This window comes from Nymphalis io, chromosome 2 (genome assembly GCF_905147045.1).
Source record: "Nymphalis io chromosome 2, ilAglIoxx1.1, whole genome shotgun sequence".
Lineage (NCBI taxonomy): Eukaryota > Metazoa > Arthropoda > Insecta > Lepidoptera > Nymphalidae > Nymphalis > Nymphalis io.
In genome coordinates, this window is record NC_065889.1 from 10,653,116 (window position 1) to 10,672,114 (window position 18,999).

Here is an 18,999-nt window from a genome sequence, read left to right on the forward strand (position 1 = left end):
TGAGGAAGGCTATGTAGTTCACACGTATAAAGGATTAAGTTTTTTTTAGAATATTCTTTTATGTTTTAATACAAACGACAAAAGGCTTTTCATGTTGATCTTTTAACAGGCATAAAAAATAAATTAAACATAAGGAAGTTACTTTATCAAATATTAAAATATGTCTTCAAAATACCCCGAAGATTTTTTTTTCTACAATTGCTCAACAGCCTCGATGCAGACCGCATTTACTTTCATACAAATATTGCGAGTTGCTGCGCGGGCCAACACTCGCTTACCGACGCTTGCCCGTTGCAATCTTTTAGTGGAGTAATAAAACAATATTTAGACCATATTTGAACTATGAAGGTCCTAATAATACTTGCTGTGTGTGCAGTCGTGTCCACAAAAATTATACGTAAGTCTTTTATTTTATTTATTATGCTATTAACGTGTTAGAACCTAAATAACAAACTCATGTCATGCGGAACTATTCTGTAAGGACCAACACGCCGTGAAATATTAAAAAGCGATTTGCGACAATGTTTAAAAAATATTTTAACAATACTCTAAATTAATTAACCAGTGTAACCAGAGTCGGCTTTGATCATTTTATGATTGGGACACTTAATGTCAAATTTTCTTGTAGAATTGCTTAGCTGATTACCATACGTAATTTTAAATTCTTACAGCAAAAAATAAACTAAGAAAAAAAATATATATTTTTAATTTATGTTCATATAAGAATCTAACAATACTGCATCGTTAAATGAATTAGGTTTTTTTTTTAAATAATGTCTGTAAATGTATCTTGTGAAAACCAGTAGACACTTTTAATTACACCAGCCCAAGAGATAATAGCTAAGAAATGAGAGGGATTCCGAGGGATCATATAAAAAGCTCAAATAAGTAAAAAAAGTGATTTTTTTAAATATTTGATGTGACTAGTAGAATCATTATTTTTTAAATATAAACCTTTATTTGGAGACAAATGAAAAGCGTTGTTTGTTCACGCGATACATTTATTTAAATTCAAACATTACCAGTCACAGAATATATGTAAAATAAAAATATATGTGATCTCATAGCAACATATAATAACCGATTGAATATAAATAAATGATTATTAATATATATAACTCAATATATAATGTGCTGGTAAAGTTTATCTACACTGGTGGTAGGGCTTTGTGCAAGCTCGCCTTGGTAGGTACCACCCACTCATCAGATATTCTACCGCAAAACAGCAGTACCTGGTATTGTTTGTATTGTATTGTTCCGGTTTGAGTGAGCTAGTGTAATTACAGGCACAAGGGACATAATATCTTAGTTCCCAAGGTTGGTGGCGCATTGGCGATATAAGCTATGGTTAACTTTTCTTACAATGCCAATATCTATGGGCATTGGTGAACATTTACCATCAGGTGGCCCATATACTCGTCCACCTCCCAGTTCTATAAAAAAAATTATCTTGTAATGATTCAAATATATTTGTAAAACATTACATAAAAGAATGGTTATATATGAAAATAACTAAGTTATTATAAAATCATAAAAATTAAAAAGTAATTTCTGATCATTATAAGGATCTAATTTCCTAAATATTGTATAAGAAGACTTTTATCTTATATGCTTAGTTTATATTGTGTTAAGATAATATGAATAATATTTTAAGTATCATAATATAATTATATAGAAGTAAATAAGTGCGACATTTTTTTTTCACACACGGCCATCTGATCCCAAATTAAGCAGAGCTTGTGCTTTGGAAACCAGACAACTGATATACTACATATACTACTTTTTTCTTTTGTAAATACATACTTATATAGATAGTTACAACCATACTCAGGACAAACAGACATGTTCATGCACACAAATGTCCATCCTGGGTGGGAATCGAACCCACAACTTTCGGCGTCAGGTATCTACAAACCATGTCAAACGGCTCGTCAAATGTCTGCAACTGTACACACGTTGTTAACTTAATAACTTACTCTTTACAGTACGTTTTAAACTTTAATTTTAACTATTTTTTACTTTAGTATTTAATAATAATAAACTTTTACTGGACTAGTGATATACAAATAACATAAATTTTCAATATGCAATTGTTAAAAATTCAATAAAAATATCCTATGATAGTAAGTATTAATTTTATTTTAATAATAAAAAAAATAATCTAATTTCGCAAATTCAATCAAATTTTAAACTATTAATTTTAAACTATTTCTAATAAATAATATCCAATTATTAATTAAAAAAAAAATGTTATATCTTTATATTTGAAACAATTTTAAACCAACATTATTAAAATATTAGGGTCAATTGTTTAATCGAACTTCACGTGAACAGATATAGTCAACATTAGAATTAAACAATTTAAGAGGTGCTATTGATATATATTTAACTTAGTATGCGATTTTGACTTTATTAAAAAATATTGTAGAATGGCATACGCTTACTTTTATGTGCTTAATTTTATTTCTACAATTATAAATATTGTGGTAGCTTACAATCGCCTCATCAATAAGAGTGCAGCAGCCTACCAGTGGGACATTTACAGGCTGAAACGTTCTATTAGCAAGAAAATGAAGTACGGATATAAAAACAAAACTTAACAAAACTCGTCATGTTTATGGCGATTTTTGTCTTGAAGTAAATGACGTCACCGCCGATATTATTCAATAACAATAATAATAATGTAACCATTTGTTTATGACAACATGAACTGAAAATTCATATAAAGTTTCATCAAAATCAGTTAAGTGGCTTAGCCGTGAAAGCATAACAGATGTCTGCCTCTGTCTAAACAGAGTTACTTATGCATTTATATTATTAGTATTGATAAACTTAAATATTATTTAACAGTTATATAATTACAAGCAAATAAAATTTGCCTACAATGAAACTGACATATTGCGTAACAAAAATATGGATATGTCGTCGACCGGGATATGTCGAAACAAGAAATACTGGAGGCAAGCTTTGTTTAGCAACCTCTGTTGTGAAAACTGTTTAGGTAACTTTATACTAATTCTGATCAATATATAGTAAAAATTTTATAACACGGTGCGTGATATAGTTAGTTCGTGTTAAGGTTGAAAAAAAAAATATTAAGATGTTTTTTTTTAGAATTTTCTTTTTGGATCTATCAAGTGGAGATTACGTAGATAAAGAATAAATTGCAATTTGTTGTTAAATTTTACTATTACACGTTTTATAACTTTTTGGATGTTCGACATAAGTAACGTTGACATTTTGGTAACAGTAACAGCCTGTTAATGTCCCACTGTTGGGCTAAGGCCTCCTCTCCATTTTTGAGGAGAAGGCTTGGAGCTTATTCCACCACGCTGTTCCAATGCGGGTTGGTAGAATACACATGTGGCAGTATTTCAATGAAATTAGACACATGCAGGTTTCCTCACGATGTTTTCCTTCACTGTCAAGTACGAGATGAATTATAAACACAAATTAAGCACATGAATATTCAGTATTGCTTGCCCGGGTTTGAACCCACGATCATCAGTTAAGGTTCACGCGTTCTTACCTCTCAGCTTTTTTTACATTTTGGTAATATATCATATATTATAATGAAATCTAGATCTCCTTGAAATAAATTATAATGAAATTTATTAGCTGACGAAAGATTAGAATTATAAGTAGTTTTTTATGTTTCTTAATATTTGTTCGCGATCAAATTTGGAATATTGGAACGCATTTGTGTTAAATTTTATAGTTATTCGGTTAAAATGTAACTTTATATTTACTGAAGATTCATGCACGTAAACAAACTTAGTATTTACTTTACGAATTCTATTAAGCTTCGTAAATTCTTATTTAACTTGAATAAACACACGCTTGTAGATATGTAAGTGCATAAGAACTATATACACAGATAATCTTGTATATGGCTCGTTATGTTTAGATCGGAAAACAGTTTTTTCAAAATATCTCTAATCGTATCGTTTGATATTTATTTAATAATCAATTCAAATGTTCCAAGGAGTAAAATATTTAGCAAAGCTTATTTAAAGCTTTATTTTATTTACATATAAATATAGTATAACGTAGAATAGTAATTAAAGAAAATTCATTCAAATAACTTATAGATTTTCCGTTCTGTTTTCCAGCGGACGACTTCCCACAATGCAAACGAAATGACCCAGAATTGGATAAATGTATTTTAAAAGCAGTTGACGTAGTAAAGCCAAGGCTATTAAATGGTATTCCTGAAGTAAACGTTCCGGCCTTGGATCCTTTCAATGTGCCAACATTGAAACTGGACAGAACTGCCTCTAACTTAAGACTGAAGGCTACTATTAAGAACATGAAGGCGTTCGGCGCATCTAACTTTAAGATTGAGAAAGTAAAGTAAGTAATTTTTTTTTTGTCAATTTACTGTACGTAATGACACGAACATATTTATATATATTGATTGACATAATTTAGAAGATATCAAAAACTAAATGTTAATTAAATAATCAAACGTATGATTAAGGGGAATTTTAGCCGAATATTCGGGCTATTATGAAAATGATCACCCATTTCTTATTTAACTTAATGCAGTTATTTGTTATAAAAAAATATCCAAGGCCGATCCGAATTTTTATTATTATTGTTGTTATTTTTATTATTGTTTATAATATCCTCATATCTCAAGCAAGAAAGTATTTTTGACAGTAATAATTAATACTACCATACCAATATAAAATAAATAATAATATTATCAATAAACAAAACGATTAAGTATTTTTTCTGTGTAGGTTAATAACTTCCTCGGTTTACTAACAAGTTCAGTGTTCCGCTCTACTGATTTGTTGTTTCATTTGAATCTTTTTAGATATTGCAATTTCTCGCATTATTTATACCGCTAATACGTAAGGGTAACGTCACTTATATCATAACGAAATATCATACAAAAGTATATAATACTAATGCTTTAAACAGAAAACTTTTATTTGCTTACATTAACTATGTCATTCGATTAGCATGATAAAAGTTATAATTTAAACATACATATATAGAGCTACCAACCCGCATTGGAGCAGCGTGGTGGAATAAGCTCCAAACCTTCTCCTCAAAAAAAGAGGAGAGGAGGCCTTTAGCCCAGCAGTGGGACATTCACAGGCTGTTACGGATATATAGAGCCGTTTGTTTGTTATATATTTAATGATATTTACCTAAAAATATATCGTGGTAACAAATGCTTTGCAGTATGTAAGTAGGCATTATTTTATAAACTTCGTAGGCTTGGCTCTTAATTTGTATGTATTTGTTTTGCTAAGTAATTCTGTATAGTTACATCTCACGTATCATTTATTCATTTGTAGAGTAATTGAACTAGTGTAATTACAGCCATCAACCGGCAGTACACAAACCGGCCTGAACTTTTTCCCGACCCATCGGATTATGAAAGCGAGGGAATAGATAGTGCATGTATGTTTGACATATATCCTGCGCATGTGCCTAGTCGTCGGTTAAATCGGCCAAGAGGATATCATAGACACGACCGGAAAGAGTTCAGGCGTAGGACCACCGACTTTACGTGCTTTCCGAAGCACGGGACTGTATACGCTTCCAACTTCCAGACTCCGGGCTTTCTGACAGAAAAACTCAATAACTTTTTATTGGCCCGACCTGTGAATTGCACCCAGGTCCTCCGGGTATGCGGCTTTACATCAAGCCACTAGACCAACGAGGCAGTCAGCACGTATCATAACATGTACTATTCTATAAAATACGGATATTTAAACGGACATTAGATAAATTGATTGCCTACACTTCTATGTAACTAACAAATTATGTAAACAAACATAGATAGTAGATTTTAACCTACTTCGAATTGTCGGAACTATTTAAACATCAATGGTTATTAGGGAATCTTAGGGCTGACTTTGGTTTATTTTTACTAATGTACTGTTAGTTATAATAACAAAAGCGTATTTTTAGTTTTTTTTATAATGTTAATCTAATAATATTGAACAAAAGCTTTAATTATATTAAAGAACAAGAATCATGTCTTATACATAAACAAACAATAAAAATAAATCAACAACGGGTTTTTACCATAATTAATTAGCAGAGTATGTATAAGTTGTTATGTTTATAATGTTCGGTTACTAACTAAAGTAGCTTAGAACATAATCTTTATGAATATAATAAAATTATTTCTAGTTTTCCAACCATTGAACTACGTGCAAAATAACTTTAAATTATTTTTACGTAATAATGGCATGAGCTGTTTATGTTATTTACTTTAATACGAAATTGCGGTTATACATAGCAACAGAATTACATAAACACTGTAATTTCATACAAAATACCTAATAAGTGTATGTACAACTAAAATCTAAATTTACAACAACTTTGTGGAATTTCTTCGTATTTTCGTTATATCAGCTAAAGGTCATCCGACTTCCAAAAAAAGGTAGGAGCTTTCCACATTTTTCCCCAGAACTTCATCATTTATGAAATGATTTGGAAAATTATTTTTTGGTCGAGTAGCAAATTTAAATGGAAAATATATATTTCCCATTTAATACCATCCCTGGGTGAAAAAAATACATGATTACAAATTAAACTTTGGGTTCTTATTTTATTTTAAGTCTGTTTTGTGTTTAAGCAGATAATCATGTCATGTGTATATAACATAAATGATTTACTTTAAGGAAACTTTATCCTTTTAAATGAATATATTGCCAGTAACTCAACAAAAAGTTTCCGGCACTTTCGAAATGTGTATCATGACCAATGTCAAATGAATAAAAAATTGTTGTATTTCGGTTTGAAGGGTGAGTGAGCCAGTGTAATTACTAGCACAAGGGACATAACATCTTAGTTCCCGAGGTTGGTGGCGCATTGGCGATGTAAGCGATAGTTAACATTGGTGACCACTTACCATCAAGTAGCCCATGTGCTCGTCCGCCTACTATACTATAAAAAAATCGGGCTTGCAGTACTTTAATCAAATGATAAAAGCTTCAAACATAGATTTGAATCAATGAGCTATAATTTAACAATTAATAATCGCAGCGGTCATCGCTACTAGCATCCTTTCTAATATAAATTCTTTCTAATAAACTTTTTTTTCGATACTGTTGTTTAAATTTCCAGTACCCAAAGGTGCAAGATAACTTATGGAAAGTTAATAAAATTTTTCATCGACGAAATATATCGTAGCGTAATAATTGATATTGTGGTCGTAGAAATTACCATAAAGTGACCATAAATTCCGAAAATCAATCACTGCTTAACTCTGTTCGCTATCACAACAATTAATGGTTCATTGAGTTGCACTGTTATGGTTTGTTACCACTATATTTTTTATAACAAAAAAAAATAAATAAAATAACTACTATTCGTCTCGTGACTTGCACTATTAGATTGAAATGATATTTAATAAAACTATATGATACTTAATACTACTATTTACAGGTTGAACCTCAACAACAAGTACGTGGGTGAAGTGAAACTAACGATCCCACAGCTAGAAGTGACGGCCGAGTATGACGTGCGCGGCTCCAGAATCCTAACCCTCGACATAAGTGGCAAAGGAAAATTCAGAAGCAATTTTAGTAAGATTATTATATGATTTTTTTTTATTTCATAAAAAGACATGGTGGTTTGTGCAAAGCCCACCAGGGGAGATACCACCTACTCAGCACATATTCTATCGCCTTGCAGCAAACTTTTGTATTTTTGTGTTCCGGCTTAATGGGTGAGTCCACCAGTGTAACTACAGGCAGACCCCACGGGACATAACATCTTAGTTCAAAAGGTGGTTGGTGGTTATTAGGAATTGTTAATATTTCTTACCGTGCTATATATGGTGGTGGCAACTTACCAATGGTCAAAGGTGGCTCATTTGCCCGACCGCCTAAATCTATTTCATAAATAATATTTCAGAATTAAAATTTTAGTTTAATGTATTTTCCGAATCCACGATCAGATTGGTAATTTCTCTCGAAAGAAAAGATCGTATTTATGAAAGTACACATTTTTATTTAAAATATCTTCCTTCTTGTGCTTAATTGAAATAAATATTGTATGTAATACAATGTGTATTGTATGTAATACATGCCTGTTCAAAAGTATAAAAACATTACATATTATTACAGCTGGAATAACTGTAGTTGCTAAGGGTAGTGCAAAACCAATTATCAAAGATGGTGTCGAGTACCTACAAGCCGATAAAATTATCACCAAACTCAAGATCGGTAATGGACAAGTCTTCATCGATGATGCGGAGAGACCTGTAGCTGGTAAGTAATTTGCAATGTAATTTCAAGGTTATTGCCATTTTTTTTTCAAAAGTTTTCACTTTTTTTATGTGTAAGCAAGACTAAAATAAATAGACATAAACTTTTTTTTGAATAGCAAAATTTTAATTGAATGTTGCTGTTTTATGAAGCTGCAATTATTCGGTAGAAATAATATAAAGTATTAGGAGGTCTAATATCGAGATCCGTGAACTATAAATCCTAATAGAAGTAAATAGATTATATTGTAATACATTTATTTTATTTTTTATTTATATTTATTATCATTGTAACAGAAGATATATACATTAAATTCTCATTATTTCCTCAGCATCGTCAGCTGCAGCTTTTTTCAACGCCAGCCCATTAGTCGTCCTGGATATCCTCAACCCTCTTATTGAAGAGAGCAGTGCTGCCATCGTTAAAGCCTTTTTCAACAAAATATTCGGAACAATACCATTAAATGAGATTTTAGTTGTTGATGCTTAATATTTAATATCAATTGATGTTTGATCGTTTTTGATCAACGAATAATACTTTACAACGTAACTGTTTACTTGATTACGTTTTACTTACAAGCGCAAAAAATACAATTTTGAACACATGAATACTATCAAGTATAACTTTTTTAAATGGCGCTTTCTGAAAAAGATACTTAAAATTCAAAACACTAAACGTTTTGTCTTTTATTTATTTCGTTGATAGGTATCAAGTGTTAGATTTATTGGAAATGCTATTTGTCTTAATTTATTAAAAATGTGATAATTTTGTATAATGTATTTTACTCAAGTCGTTACGTATATTTTTAGTTTAGTGTAAGTTAAATTAAAGTTATTAATAGAAATATATTTTTAAAACAAAAGTGTTTATTTTTTAAGGCACCAAAGAAGTTTCTTTGCCTACTTTTAGGCACAAAATTATTTTCTATAATATTGATTTTCAACCATTGTTAACATTGTCATTGAAAATGATAACGTAGAATGGTGAAATATTTTTTGTGTGTCAATAAAAATATTTCTGAGCTAATTATTTATTTATTATTTAAAACGACCTACTTCTGTTATTAGTCGACTTCGGGAGCAGTTTGAAAAAAGAACAACAATAACAACAACAATAAAAGCCTGTTAATGTCCCACTGCTGGGCTAAGGCCTCCTTTCCCTTTTGAGGAGAAGGTTTGGAGCTTATTCCACCACGCTGCTCCAATGCGGGTTGGTAGAATACGCATGTGGCAGAATTTCAGTAAAATTAGACACATGTAGGTTTCCTCACGATGTTTTCCTTCACCGTCAAGCACGAGATGAATTATAAACACAAATTAAGCACATGAAAATTTAGTGGTGCTTGCACGGGTTTGAACCCACGATCATCGGCTAAGATTCACGCGTTTTAACTACTAGGCCATCTCGACTCGAAAAAAATAACAATAAAATGCTAATTCTTTATAATAACTATGGTATATCCAAAACCATTGGTCCCTCTCTTTTAGATACGAGACCAAAGCGCCATAGGTACACAGTGGAAATTCCCCGCCTACGTACGAAGCGCTTTGAATCCACATTCGTCATTCGCACTGCGAAACTATGGAATGCTTTGCCCAAGTCTGTATTTCCTGATAGGTACAACGTTGGTGTCTTCAAATCCAGAGTAAGCAGGTTTCTTATAGGTAAGCGTGCTACATCCTAGACCGTGTCGATGCTTAACATCAGGCAAGTCAAGGGTCAAACACGGCCAGCGTTTTATTAATTGTAAAAAAAAAAGATACTAACCGCCGATGTTTCTTCATATTATCAATAACAGGAAATACGATGACATAACAGGTTTTTGTCAGTAGTGTTTGGAAAGAATATAGAAATTTGACTCTAAATATCTTCAAAATTCATAGAACGTTACGTGAGATCGTTATCCTGTATAATATTTAAGTTAATCTTGATACCCGTATCTCAAATTTCCATTCATAAGTGGTTTATGTGTTATAAATAAAAGTTCATATAAATTGGTATAATTATTTGTGATTAAACTGCATAATAAAAAAACTTATATACTCTTCTTATGTGATTATTTATGGTGTTGCCTTGTTAAATATCTTCCTATTTAACCTAAGGATGTTCTATAAAAGGTTTATGCAATAGCGATCAATTTATTATTTCACTTATGACTCAAACATTTATATAAGTTTGCATATGTTTAAATAAAATATAAAATTGATAAATTATGTATTTAATAGCATAGAAGGCAGATATATTAGATAAATTATTTTAAATCTATTTTGGTGACTTGGAAAACTTACTCAATAAAATCAATTTCGAAAATCACTTACAAAACAGACCTATTGTTATATGATTTTTTTTTAAAATTTCTTGTCATTATTAACGACTGCATATTCATCTCCCACGTAGAAAAAATATAATTAGAATTTTTTTTATTTTAGTTTCTTAAGAGACTTCTATGTTCACATTACACGGCTGTAGGCCTTAGATCCGAGGCTAAATTTTTTCCACATAAGGCTTTACTTGAACCTGTTAGTACTATTATAAAGGCATGCCTCATTGGCAGTCTTAGATGAGTTTCGATTCAAAGTGGACACACAGTCAAGATGATGATCACTCTAGTTAGATTCCTGTTAGCAATTCTGCTTTTTAGTGATGTGCTTTGTAGACGAGTACCTGAACATAATAGTACAATAGACGGCGACAATATGGAGGAAATGGGTAAGTAAATAATGGCATGTAAAATTGTTAGACAATAAAAGGAATTTATTAATTTTTCTTTTCACGATCTGAAAAAAAATGATTATGTATAGTAAAACTAACAGATTAGTCACTTTTGAGGAAGAAGGGGAAGGGAATTCCCCAGTTGTGCGTGAAATGATTGCAGCAATAATAATTGATGAAAAATAATTGTTCATTTAAATATTTCTAAAATTGTATTGTTGCGTGTAAAATTTTAACAAATCACATTAATTGAAAGATATTTCGTTTGTAGCAAAAAAGCCGGTGTGCCATTACAGCGACCCCAATGTAGCTGACTGTATTAAGCGTGTAGCAGAACAAGCGAAGTTGCTTCTGGCACACGGTATACCATCCTTTGGCATTCAACCACTCGAGCCTTTGAAAGTGCCAAGCATAAGGTTGAGGCAGCACAACATGCCGCAGGCACGCTTCAAGTATGATGCCTGGCTCACCGACCTCACCCTGAACGGCTTGACCAACTACACTTTCAACAAGCTTGAGTAAGCATTATTTTATTGACATGTCTGATGTAGATGAAAAGTTTAATTATTATAATATTACTCATATGGAAAAATTAAGCAAGGTCTTTACAACACTTTTGCGATCTTTAGAATGCTTTGTACCTTTGTGTAAATGTAATAATAATTATCATTTACACAAAGGTCGATAAATATAAATTAAAAATGTATACTTAAGCATGATAGTATATAAAAATTTATAAAAAAAACATAGACTTCAAGGCCTACCTCGACTTTGCATTTAAAATAATAGCAAACCTGCTTTAATAGCTTTCGGTTAAATTAAACGAATAATGTCAATATAACTACCGAGAAAAGACAAATGAAATATATTTTTTTACAAATAAATAAACAACGAAATCACACAAAAAATGCCCGAATTGCGCTTCAATATTAATACCACAAAAAAAAAAAAAAACATTTTTAATTCGGTTAAAAATCTCAATATTAATAAGCTGTTATCTAAATCTATCAAATATACCATACAATCCATTAATAGCTGATTACATTCTAACTTAGTATTTTTATATTATTATAAAATATAGCTTCAACGCGAACCTATGTTTATTATATAATATGTTTGTGATTTGTATTTTTTTGCGGTTTAGTTTGTTATGTTAAATTTAAGAGAAATTTGATCGGTTCGGACGCAGTCAGGACGGATCTACTAAATCTTCGACTAATAAAAAAAAAATTTTTTTCATATATAAGTTATAAAAAAAGCTATTTTAATAAAATATGATAAAATTCACGATAAATTTAGATCCATTTAATTTTTACGATTAATCCTTACCACATTAATTGACAAGTTTTGTTACTAAAAAAATAATTCTTCATTTAGTCGAAATTTTAAGATACTTGGAAAAGCGCATGCGCATTTTTTCTCCGAGTGATAAAATATATGTGATAGATACACGACACGAGCAGAGATTGGTTCGATAATAATGAAAAGGGATATATATTAATTTTCTCCGGTGAAATTGGAACGGGGAACTAGTTAATAGTATATAATTTTAATTACCTCTTATTTTTATTAAAAATATAAAATAGTGGATATTATAATTAACGCAGCGTTTATTTCTCGTAATAATATATATCAATAAGGATTAAGGAAGTGAGAATTTGCTCTCGTTTATTTAACTTAAATTTCCTTATTATTTTAAAGCAAATATAAACTGGTAGTGAAGGGAAGTAGGAATTTATTATTTACTCGAGTTACTGACCTTTGTAGGAAGGTTTTCAACTTTGTCTCATATATTTACTTCAAATTTTAATTCTAGTGTTTATAACAAATGATCAATATATACCGGCGGTAAGGATTAAAAGTAAATAAGTCTAAGAATTATACACGTTTGGACTTTAAAAAATAAATGTAGTATATTTAATGAGCCAAGCTATTTCAAATAAAAATGCTACGTCATTGAGCTTATTGTAAAACATGATTATGACCTTTGAAGTAAAACAAACAAATCTTGCAGTTTCTTTCGCTGGTACTTCTCAGGTCTGAGGTATTTTTCTCGAACCGTTGGTAGATAACTGGTGGTAGGGCTTTGTGCAAGCTCGTCTGGGTAGGTACCACCCACTCATCAGATATTCTACCGCAAAACAGCAATACTTGATATTGTTGTGTTCCGGTTTGAAGGGTGAGTGAGCCAGTGTAATTACAGGCACAAGGGACATAAAATCTTAGTTCCCAAGGTTGGTGGCGCATTGGCTATAAGCGATAGTTGACATTTCTTGCAATGCCAATGTCTATGGGCGTTTGGTGACCACTTACCATCAGGTGGCCCATATGCTCGTCCACCTTCCTATTCTATAAAAAAAAAAAAAGATTTTGATACTATCAAGTGAAGTTCTTGTATATTGAAGAAAAATTTTGGTTATAACCTAACATTTATACAAAAACCTACAAATACTTTTTTGTCAACAGAATCACATTACAAATTATATCAAATTAGTTTATTCTATCTCAATTTTTTTATTATACATGTTTATCACATATAGTTTTATTATAATATGTTGAAAATGCATGTTGCTTGCCAGTATTTATTAGACTTACAAAAAACCTCATATTTTATATGAAACAGCAAATTTTGATAAATTAATTCGTATGGTATTTCCTATAGCGTCTTCCCTGAGGACTTAAAGGTTACAGGGAACATAAGCTTACCACGGCTCGTGATGTCAGGCGAATATGTAGTCATCGGACAATTTCAAATGCTGCCAGTGGAATCGACTGGGATAATATCTGCTAATTTCAGTAAGCGTATTATTTATTATTCACCACCTAACTGAAGAGTCGACTTTGTTGATTCGACAGATGACTTTTATTGAAAATAATATTTATGTTGAACAAATATTTAGTATTTAAATAGCCATATACTTATTAATGATTAAAAAAATACTAATTATTTTCTTTGGTGATATATGTGATAGATGCACGACAAGTGCAGACAAAAGGGTTAATTTTCTCCGGCGAAATTGGAACGGGGAACTAGTTATTAGTATATAAGTTTAATTACCAATTATTTTTATTAAAAATATAAAATAGTGGATATTATAATTAACGCAGCGTTTATTTCTCGTAATAATATATATCAATAAGGATTAAGGAAGTGAGAATTTGCTCTCGTTTATTTAACTTAAATTTCCTTATTATTTTAAAGCAAATATAAACTGGTAGTGAAGGCAAGTAGGTTAAACATTATTAAACGTTATTTCACAGGTTTCTTATAGGCAAGCGTGCTACATCTTAGACCGTGTCGATGCTTAACATCAGGCAAGTAAACGGTCAAACGCTGGCTTATTAATTGTAAAAAAAAAAAACTTTAACGCAAGCATCTCATTCGATTCTAATCAACGTTAGGATAATATTTAATAACCTTGATTTTGTTTGCATTTAAAAATCGGTTAACTTTAGCGGACTGTACTGCTGCTCTCGATGCTGTTGGGGCAAAAGTTCATAAAAGAATGGTGATTCGTGACGCTGATGTCAAACTTCGCTGCACTGGGCCGCTGTTGGCAAATTTAAAGGAAGCTCATTCGACTACTGGTGAAATGGGTAAGTAAAATTTACAAATAAAAAAGACAGAGTTAATATATATAAATAAATAATATCCTTTTATTACAACTTTCATAGCTATTGATTTAAAATTTGAACTAACTTCATCTAACGCATACACGTTATAGATCAGCGTGATGAACTATCTTCTAAGTGAGGACTGAAAACGTAGTACACCGCGCTAAAAATCCTTTTCCTTAACAGGAAAATTCATGCTTTTGGCCAGAAGTAATAAATTTACCAGCTGTTACTTTTACAAGGAATAAATCTATAATAATTTAATTTTCAGAAATGATAACAGACCACATAATTCACATGCACGCCACGGAACTAGCGAAGGAAGTGCAGCCGGCCGTGGAGACAGCGCTCTCGATGGTTTTGGAAGACATAGCTAACAAATTCCTTAAGCATATCCCGACCAATATGGTTTTCCCTAACTGAAATAATAAACTACCTTCAATCCTAGTCAAACTATAGGTGTATTTCAATGGAACTGGTACAAAGGGCTCCAGGGATCACTTAAAGCTATTTTCAATGTCAATTATTTTTTTAGTAATAAAAAAAATACTTACGTTCTACTTACGTTCAAAATCAAAAGAAAGAAAAAAAAGTTAAATAAGTTTGTAAATAATTTCCGTGTTGTATAACTTATGTTGAAACCTATTTTATATTGGATGATATAAATAATATAGTACATGATTTAATCTTAATTTCTAGCTTATAAAATCAGTGAAATAACATTTTGATTTGATTAATTTATTGTTTTTTAACTATTTATCGAAGCTATTTATTAATCTGTTAATGTTTTTGTTTTGTGATTAATAAAGTGTTTATGTGACATAATTTTTATGAATTTATAATATCTTTGAATAAGCATTGAGCAATTCGTTAGCAAATTAGATGATGGATATAAATTGGTCTACTTTTTTAAAAGATGTTGGTTTTAATATTTGGTGATTGCTTAAGTTTTATTACAATATGAAATTTTCCGTTGCCGACTGTTTCGCATACCATTTTTTAAATCTTATACAATAAGCTGCTTCAAATTGTTTCAAGTACGATCCTGAGGGAATAATTGTAGAATTAATTATAAAACATATCTCATTTCTTTTTAATTATAAAAGTTATTGTGATTCAATTTTTTGTATTACTAATAAAATATTAAAAACGGCAAACATATCGAAGAAAATAGTTAATCAAACCACGACAGTACTCGTTAAATATGATTGTGTTCACTTTGTTCCTGGAACCTTATGCGGTAACTGCACAAACCTCACTGAACAAGGTCTAAACAAACTAAGCTATGCAAACGCCACTGCTTATACTTGTACTACTTTCGCAAACTGAGCCAGCGTGTCGCGACGGTCACAGGCCTACAAATTTGTTACATCATTCGAATTACAACATTGCATCTCGATGACTGTGCTAGTTAAATGAATACATCGATTTACGATTCTATTGCGCTAACCTGCTGGTTCCATTTCGATTGCGCCTTTTGCGATTTTAGGTCGGACATTCTGTCTGACGACATTTTATAAAAGTGCATGCGAAATTGCACTGTCATCGTGACCATGGAAAAATCTAGCTAGATTTAAATAAATTAAACACAAAAGAGAGAAATTAAGTATATGTCTCGTTTTACATATTTTGTCTTATGAAAGTTTATTATAATTAAATTTGGCAATATGTGATATTGAGATTCTTTCGACAATACTTGTTAGGTATCGTGTGTGTTATATAATTATTAACTGTCTTAAAAAACACAAAATAGGTTCTCAATTTCAAGAAAAAGGGAATGCTTATATATAATATTTATAATAATAATAATGTCCTCCAGACAGACAGCTGGCCAATTTCACGAGAGATTCGCCAACTGCGCAGGACATATTATAGTGCACAGATGTGTGCGCAGATACAGATGCACTCTCTATTCCATAACTCTCATAATCCGATGGAACAGCAATCTGACACGACCGGAAAGAGTTCAGGCGCAGGACCAACGGCTTTACGAGCTTTTCGAGGCACGGGAGTGCACACACTTCCAACCTGCAGAATCCTAGACCAACGAGGCAGTCAACCGACTTTATTCTCTTGAATTAATAACTACAAATTAATATTTCTATTGTTTGAAGAAAATCTTGATTGGTGGTATTTATCTAATTATTTAAAATACCTAGCCTTTTAATTTTGGGTTTATTACCAGCCACAACAACAAATCTATTTAGGCATAGATAAAAAAAGGTCTTGTATTCCTTAAGGAATTCTTTTTTTATCAAAAAAAAAAAAACAAATACTTAATCATATTCCATAATACTTAAATGAATATGATGTAAACTGTAAAGAGAACGTGTGATAAGAATAAGATAAAGGAGATAGATAGATAACTGTTTTTGAATAGAAAAAATTGTTATCATCACGTATTTAAAAAAGTATTTAAATAAGAGACGATGATCGAAATTGATCTTATTATATTGAGATTGCTCTGGAAAGGATACGTTATTTATAATTGAAAAAAAATGAAGCAAATATTATTGATGTTTAGTATTCTTCACATAGTTTACTGTTCAGAAAAAAGTTTCATAAATTGTAAGTATCGATTCTAAAAGTTGCTTTTATTATTGACATTTTTCATGACTGTCTCGTTGGACTAGTGGTAAGACATAAGGCCGCAGATCCCGAGGTCCTAAGAAATTATTGCGTTTATTTGTCTAAAAATCTCAGTACGGCCCAGTCTGGTGTAAACTCCCGTGCCTCAGAAACCACGTAAAGTTGATCTGCACCTAACCACATCGGTCGTGTCAGATTGCCGTCCCCTCGCATTATGAGACTGAGGGAATAGGGAGCGCACCTGTGTTTGTGCACACACTTGTGCACTATAATATGTGCAGATGGCTAATCTTTCTTGAGATTGGCCGCCCTGACCGAAATCGGTCAGAACAGTATTACATATAGTATATTTAGCTATGTTTCTATTTGAATGATTTACTATTTGATTGTTTTAGTTGGTAGTTTCATCTGCCCTCGTGAGGAGAACGCCCTAGGTCGTTGCCTAAGAGACGCTCTCAACTCCTACATACCGCAATTAGCAACAGGTACACATTAAGCGTTATATCTATTAAATTGCTTAGTATTCTTTTTTTCTATTATTACTAATGAAAATATATATTTATGTATTTGAATATATTGGTTTTTCTAGTTTTTTATTACTCTTGTTATATAATACTAGGAGTACCAGAATACGGTGTACCATCATGCGAACCGCTCTTCGTTCCATCTTTAGCGGTACAACAGACAGCGGGACCAATATCTGTGACCTCCTCGTACACAGATGTGTCAGTACGAGGCCCTTCGACTATGCGGGTAAAAAGTGTTAAGTAAGTACTTTCAAAATATTAAATAAATATACCATGTATTTTTTAGTTAGAACTCTCTAGTTTTGATAGATTTCTGATTTTCATTTGTTTATTTAATGTTTATAATTCATCTCGTGCTCGACGTTGAAGTGATACATCATATGGAATGTGTCGGATTAAATTATGCCTGTTGTGTATTCAGCAAACCCTCTTTGGAACGTAATGAAATAGGTTCCAAATCTTCTTCTTAAGAACATTTACTACCTTACATGTATTTTTAGCAAATTAGTTTAATTTGCTAAATTCTTTATTGCTAGATCTAGCTCTAAATATTAAATTATAACCAGGGTTCATTCTGCAAAACACGAGGTGATTGCCACGCTTCATATACCTGAACTTAGGATGAAGGGTAACTACAATTTGAAGGGGCAGCTTTTAATGTTGCCAATAGAAGGAGATGGCAAATTTTCCGCTAAATATGGTAAAATTATTTCTTTAAATTTTATTCAATCTAAAAAAATCATATTGACTATATCTATTAACACTTGTATAAAAATTTAAGTAAAAACAAGAATGGTAATTTTATCAGTTACAAAATGTAATTCTTCGTAACAAAAGTGTTATAATTCCCAGATGATATTGACGCAACAGTAATAATAGTATTGGGAAGAAAACCTCGTCACAACGCAGCGGACGCTCTTGCTTGCAAAAAACTTGATGTAATGTTCAACGTTAAGAAGGCTTCGATGGAGCTGGACAATCTGTTTGGTGGAGATGGAGATTTGGGTAGAGATATTTACTACTTACATTTGTTTAACTATTATGTATTTAATATTTTTCCGAGATACGTTAATGATGTAGAGCAACATATTTTTTTTCTAAATGATAACTAATAATATAAACATTTAATTTAATTACAGGGAATGCTATGAACAAATTTTTGAATGAAAATTGGGAGAAACTGTCTAAAGAACTTCAAGGTCCAATGGAAGATGCATTAAAAGACTTTTTCAAGCCGTTAGCAGATCACGTATTAAGTACATTAGATGCTGATGATATTTTGTTACATTAGATACGGTTTAATTTTTTTTTTTTTG

At 31.3% G+C, this 18,999-nt stretch overlaps 3 protein-coding genes across 3 annotated transcripts; all 3 read left to right on the forward strand.

Moving 5' to 3' along the window:
* The first annotated feature begins 257 nt into the window (after positions 1–257).
* Positions 258–9,026, forward strand: LOC126773525 (circadian clock-controlled protein daywake-like). The gene is made up of 5 exons (XM_050494472.1): positions 258–397; positions 4,113–4,353; positions 7,417–7,556; positions 8,100–8,243; positions 8,572–9,026. The coding sequence occupies exons 1-5, from the start codon at positions 343–345 to the stop codon at positions 8,727–8,729; spliced, it is 738 nt and encodes a 245-aa protein (XP_050350429.1). The 5' UTR covers positions 258–342; the 3' UTR covers positions 8,730–9,026.
* Positions 9,027–10,890: 1,864 nt separating this feature from the next.
* On the forward strand, positions 10,891–15,207 carry LOC126773551 (uncharacterized). The gene is made up of 5 exons (XM_050494487.1): positions 10,891–10,949; positions 11,224–11,470; positions 13,615–13,748; positions 14,409–14,549; positions 14,839–15,207. Exons 1-5 carry the CDS (start codon positions 10,937–10,939, stop codon positions 14,988–14,990), a joined length of 687 nt encoding a protein of 228 aa, XP_050350444.1. The 5' UTR covers positions 10,891–10,936; the 3' UTR covers positions 14,991–15,207.
* Positions 15,208–17,024: 1,817 nt separating this feature from the next.
* LOC126774992 (protein takeout-like) lies at positions 17,025–18,974 on the forward strand. The gene is made up of 6 exons (XM_050496696.1): positions 17,025–17,135; positions 17,552–17,641; positions 17,776–17,923; positions 18,250–18,383; positions 18,536–18,688; positions 18,823–18,974. The coding sequence occupies exons 1-6, from the start codon at positions 17,066–17,068 to the stop codon at positions 18,972–18,974; spliced, it is 747 nt and encodes a 248-aa protein (XP_050352653.1). The 5' UTR covers positions 17,025–17,065.
* Positions 18,975–18,999: the final 25 nt, after the last annotated feature.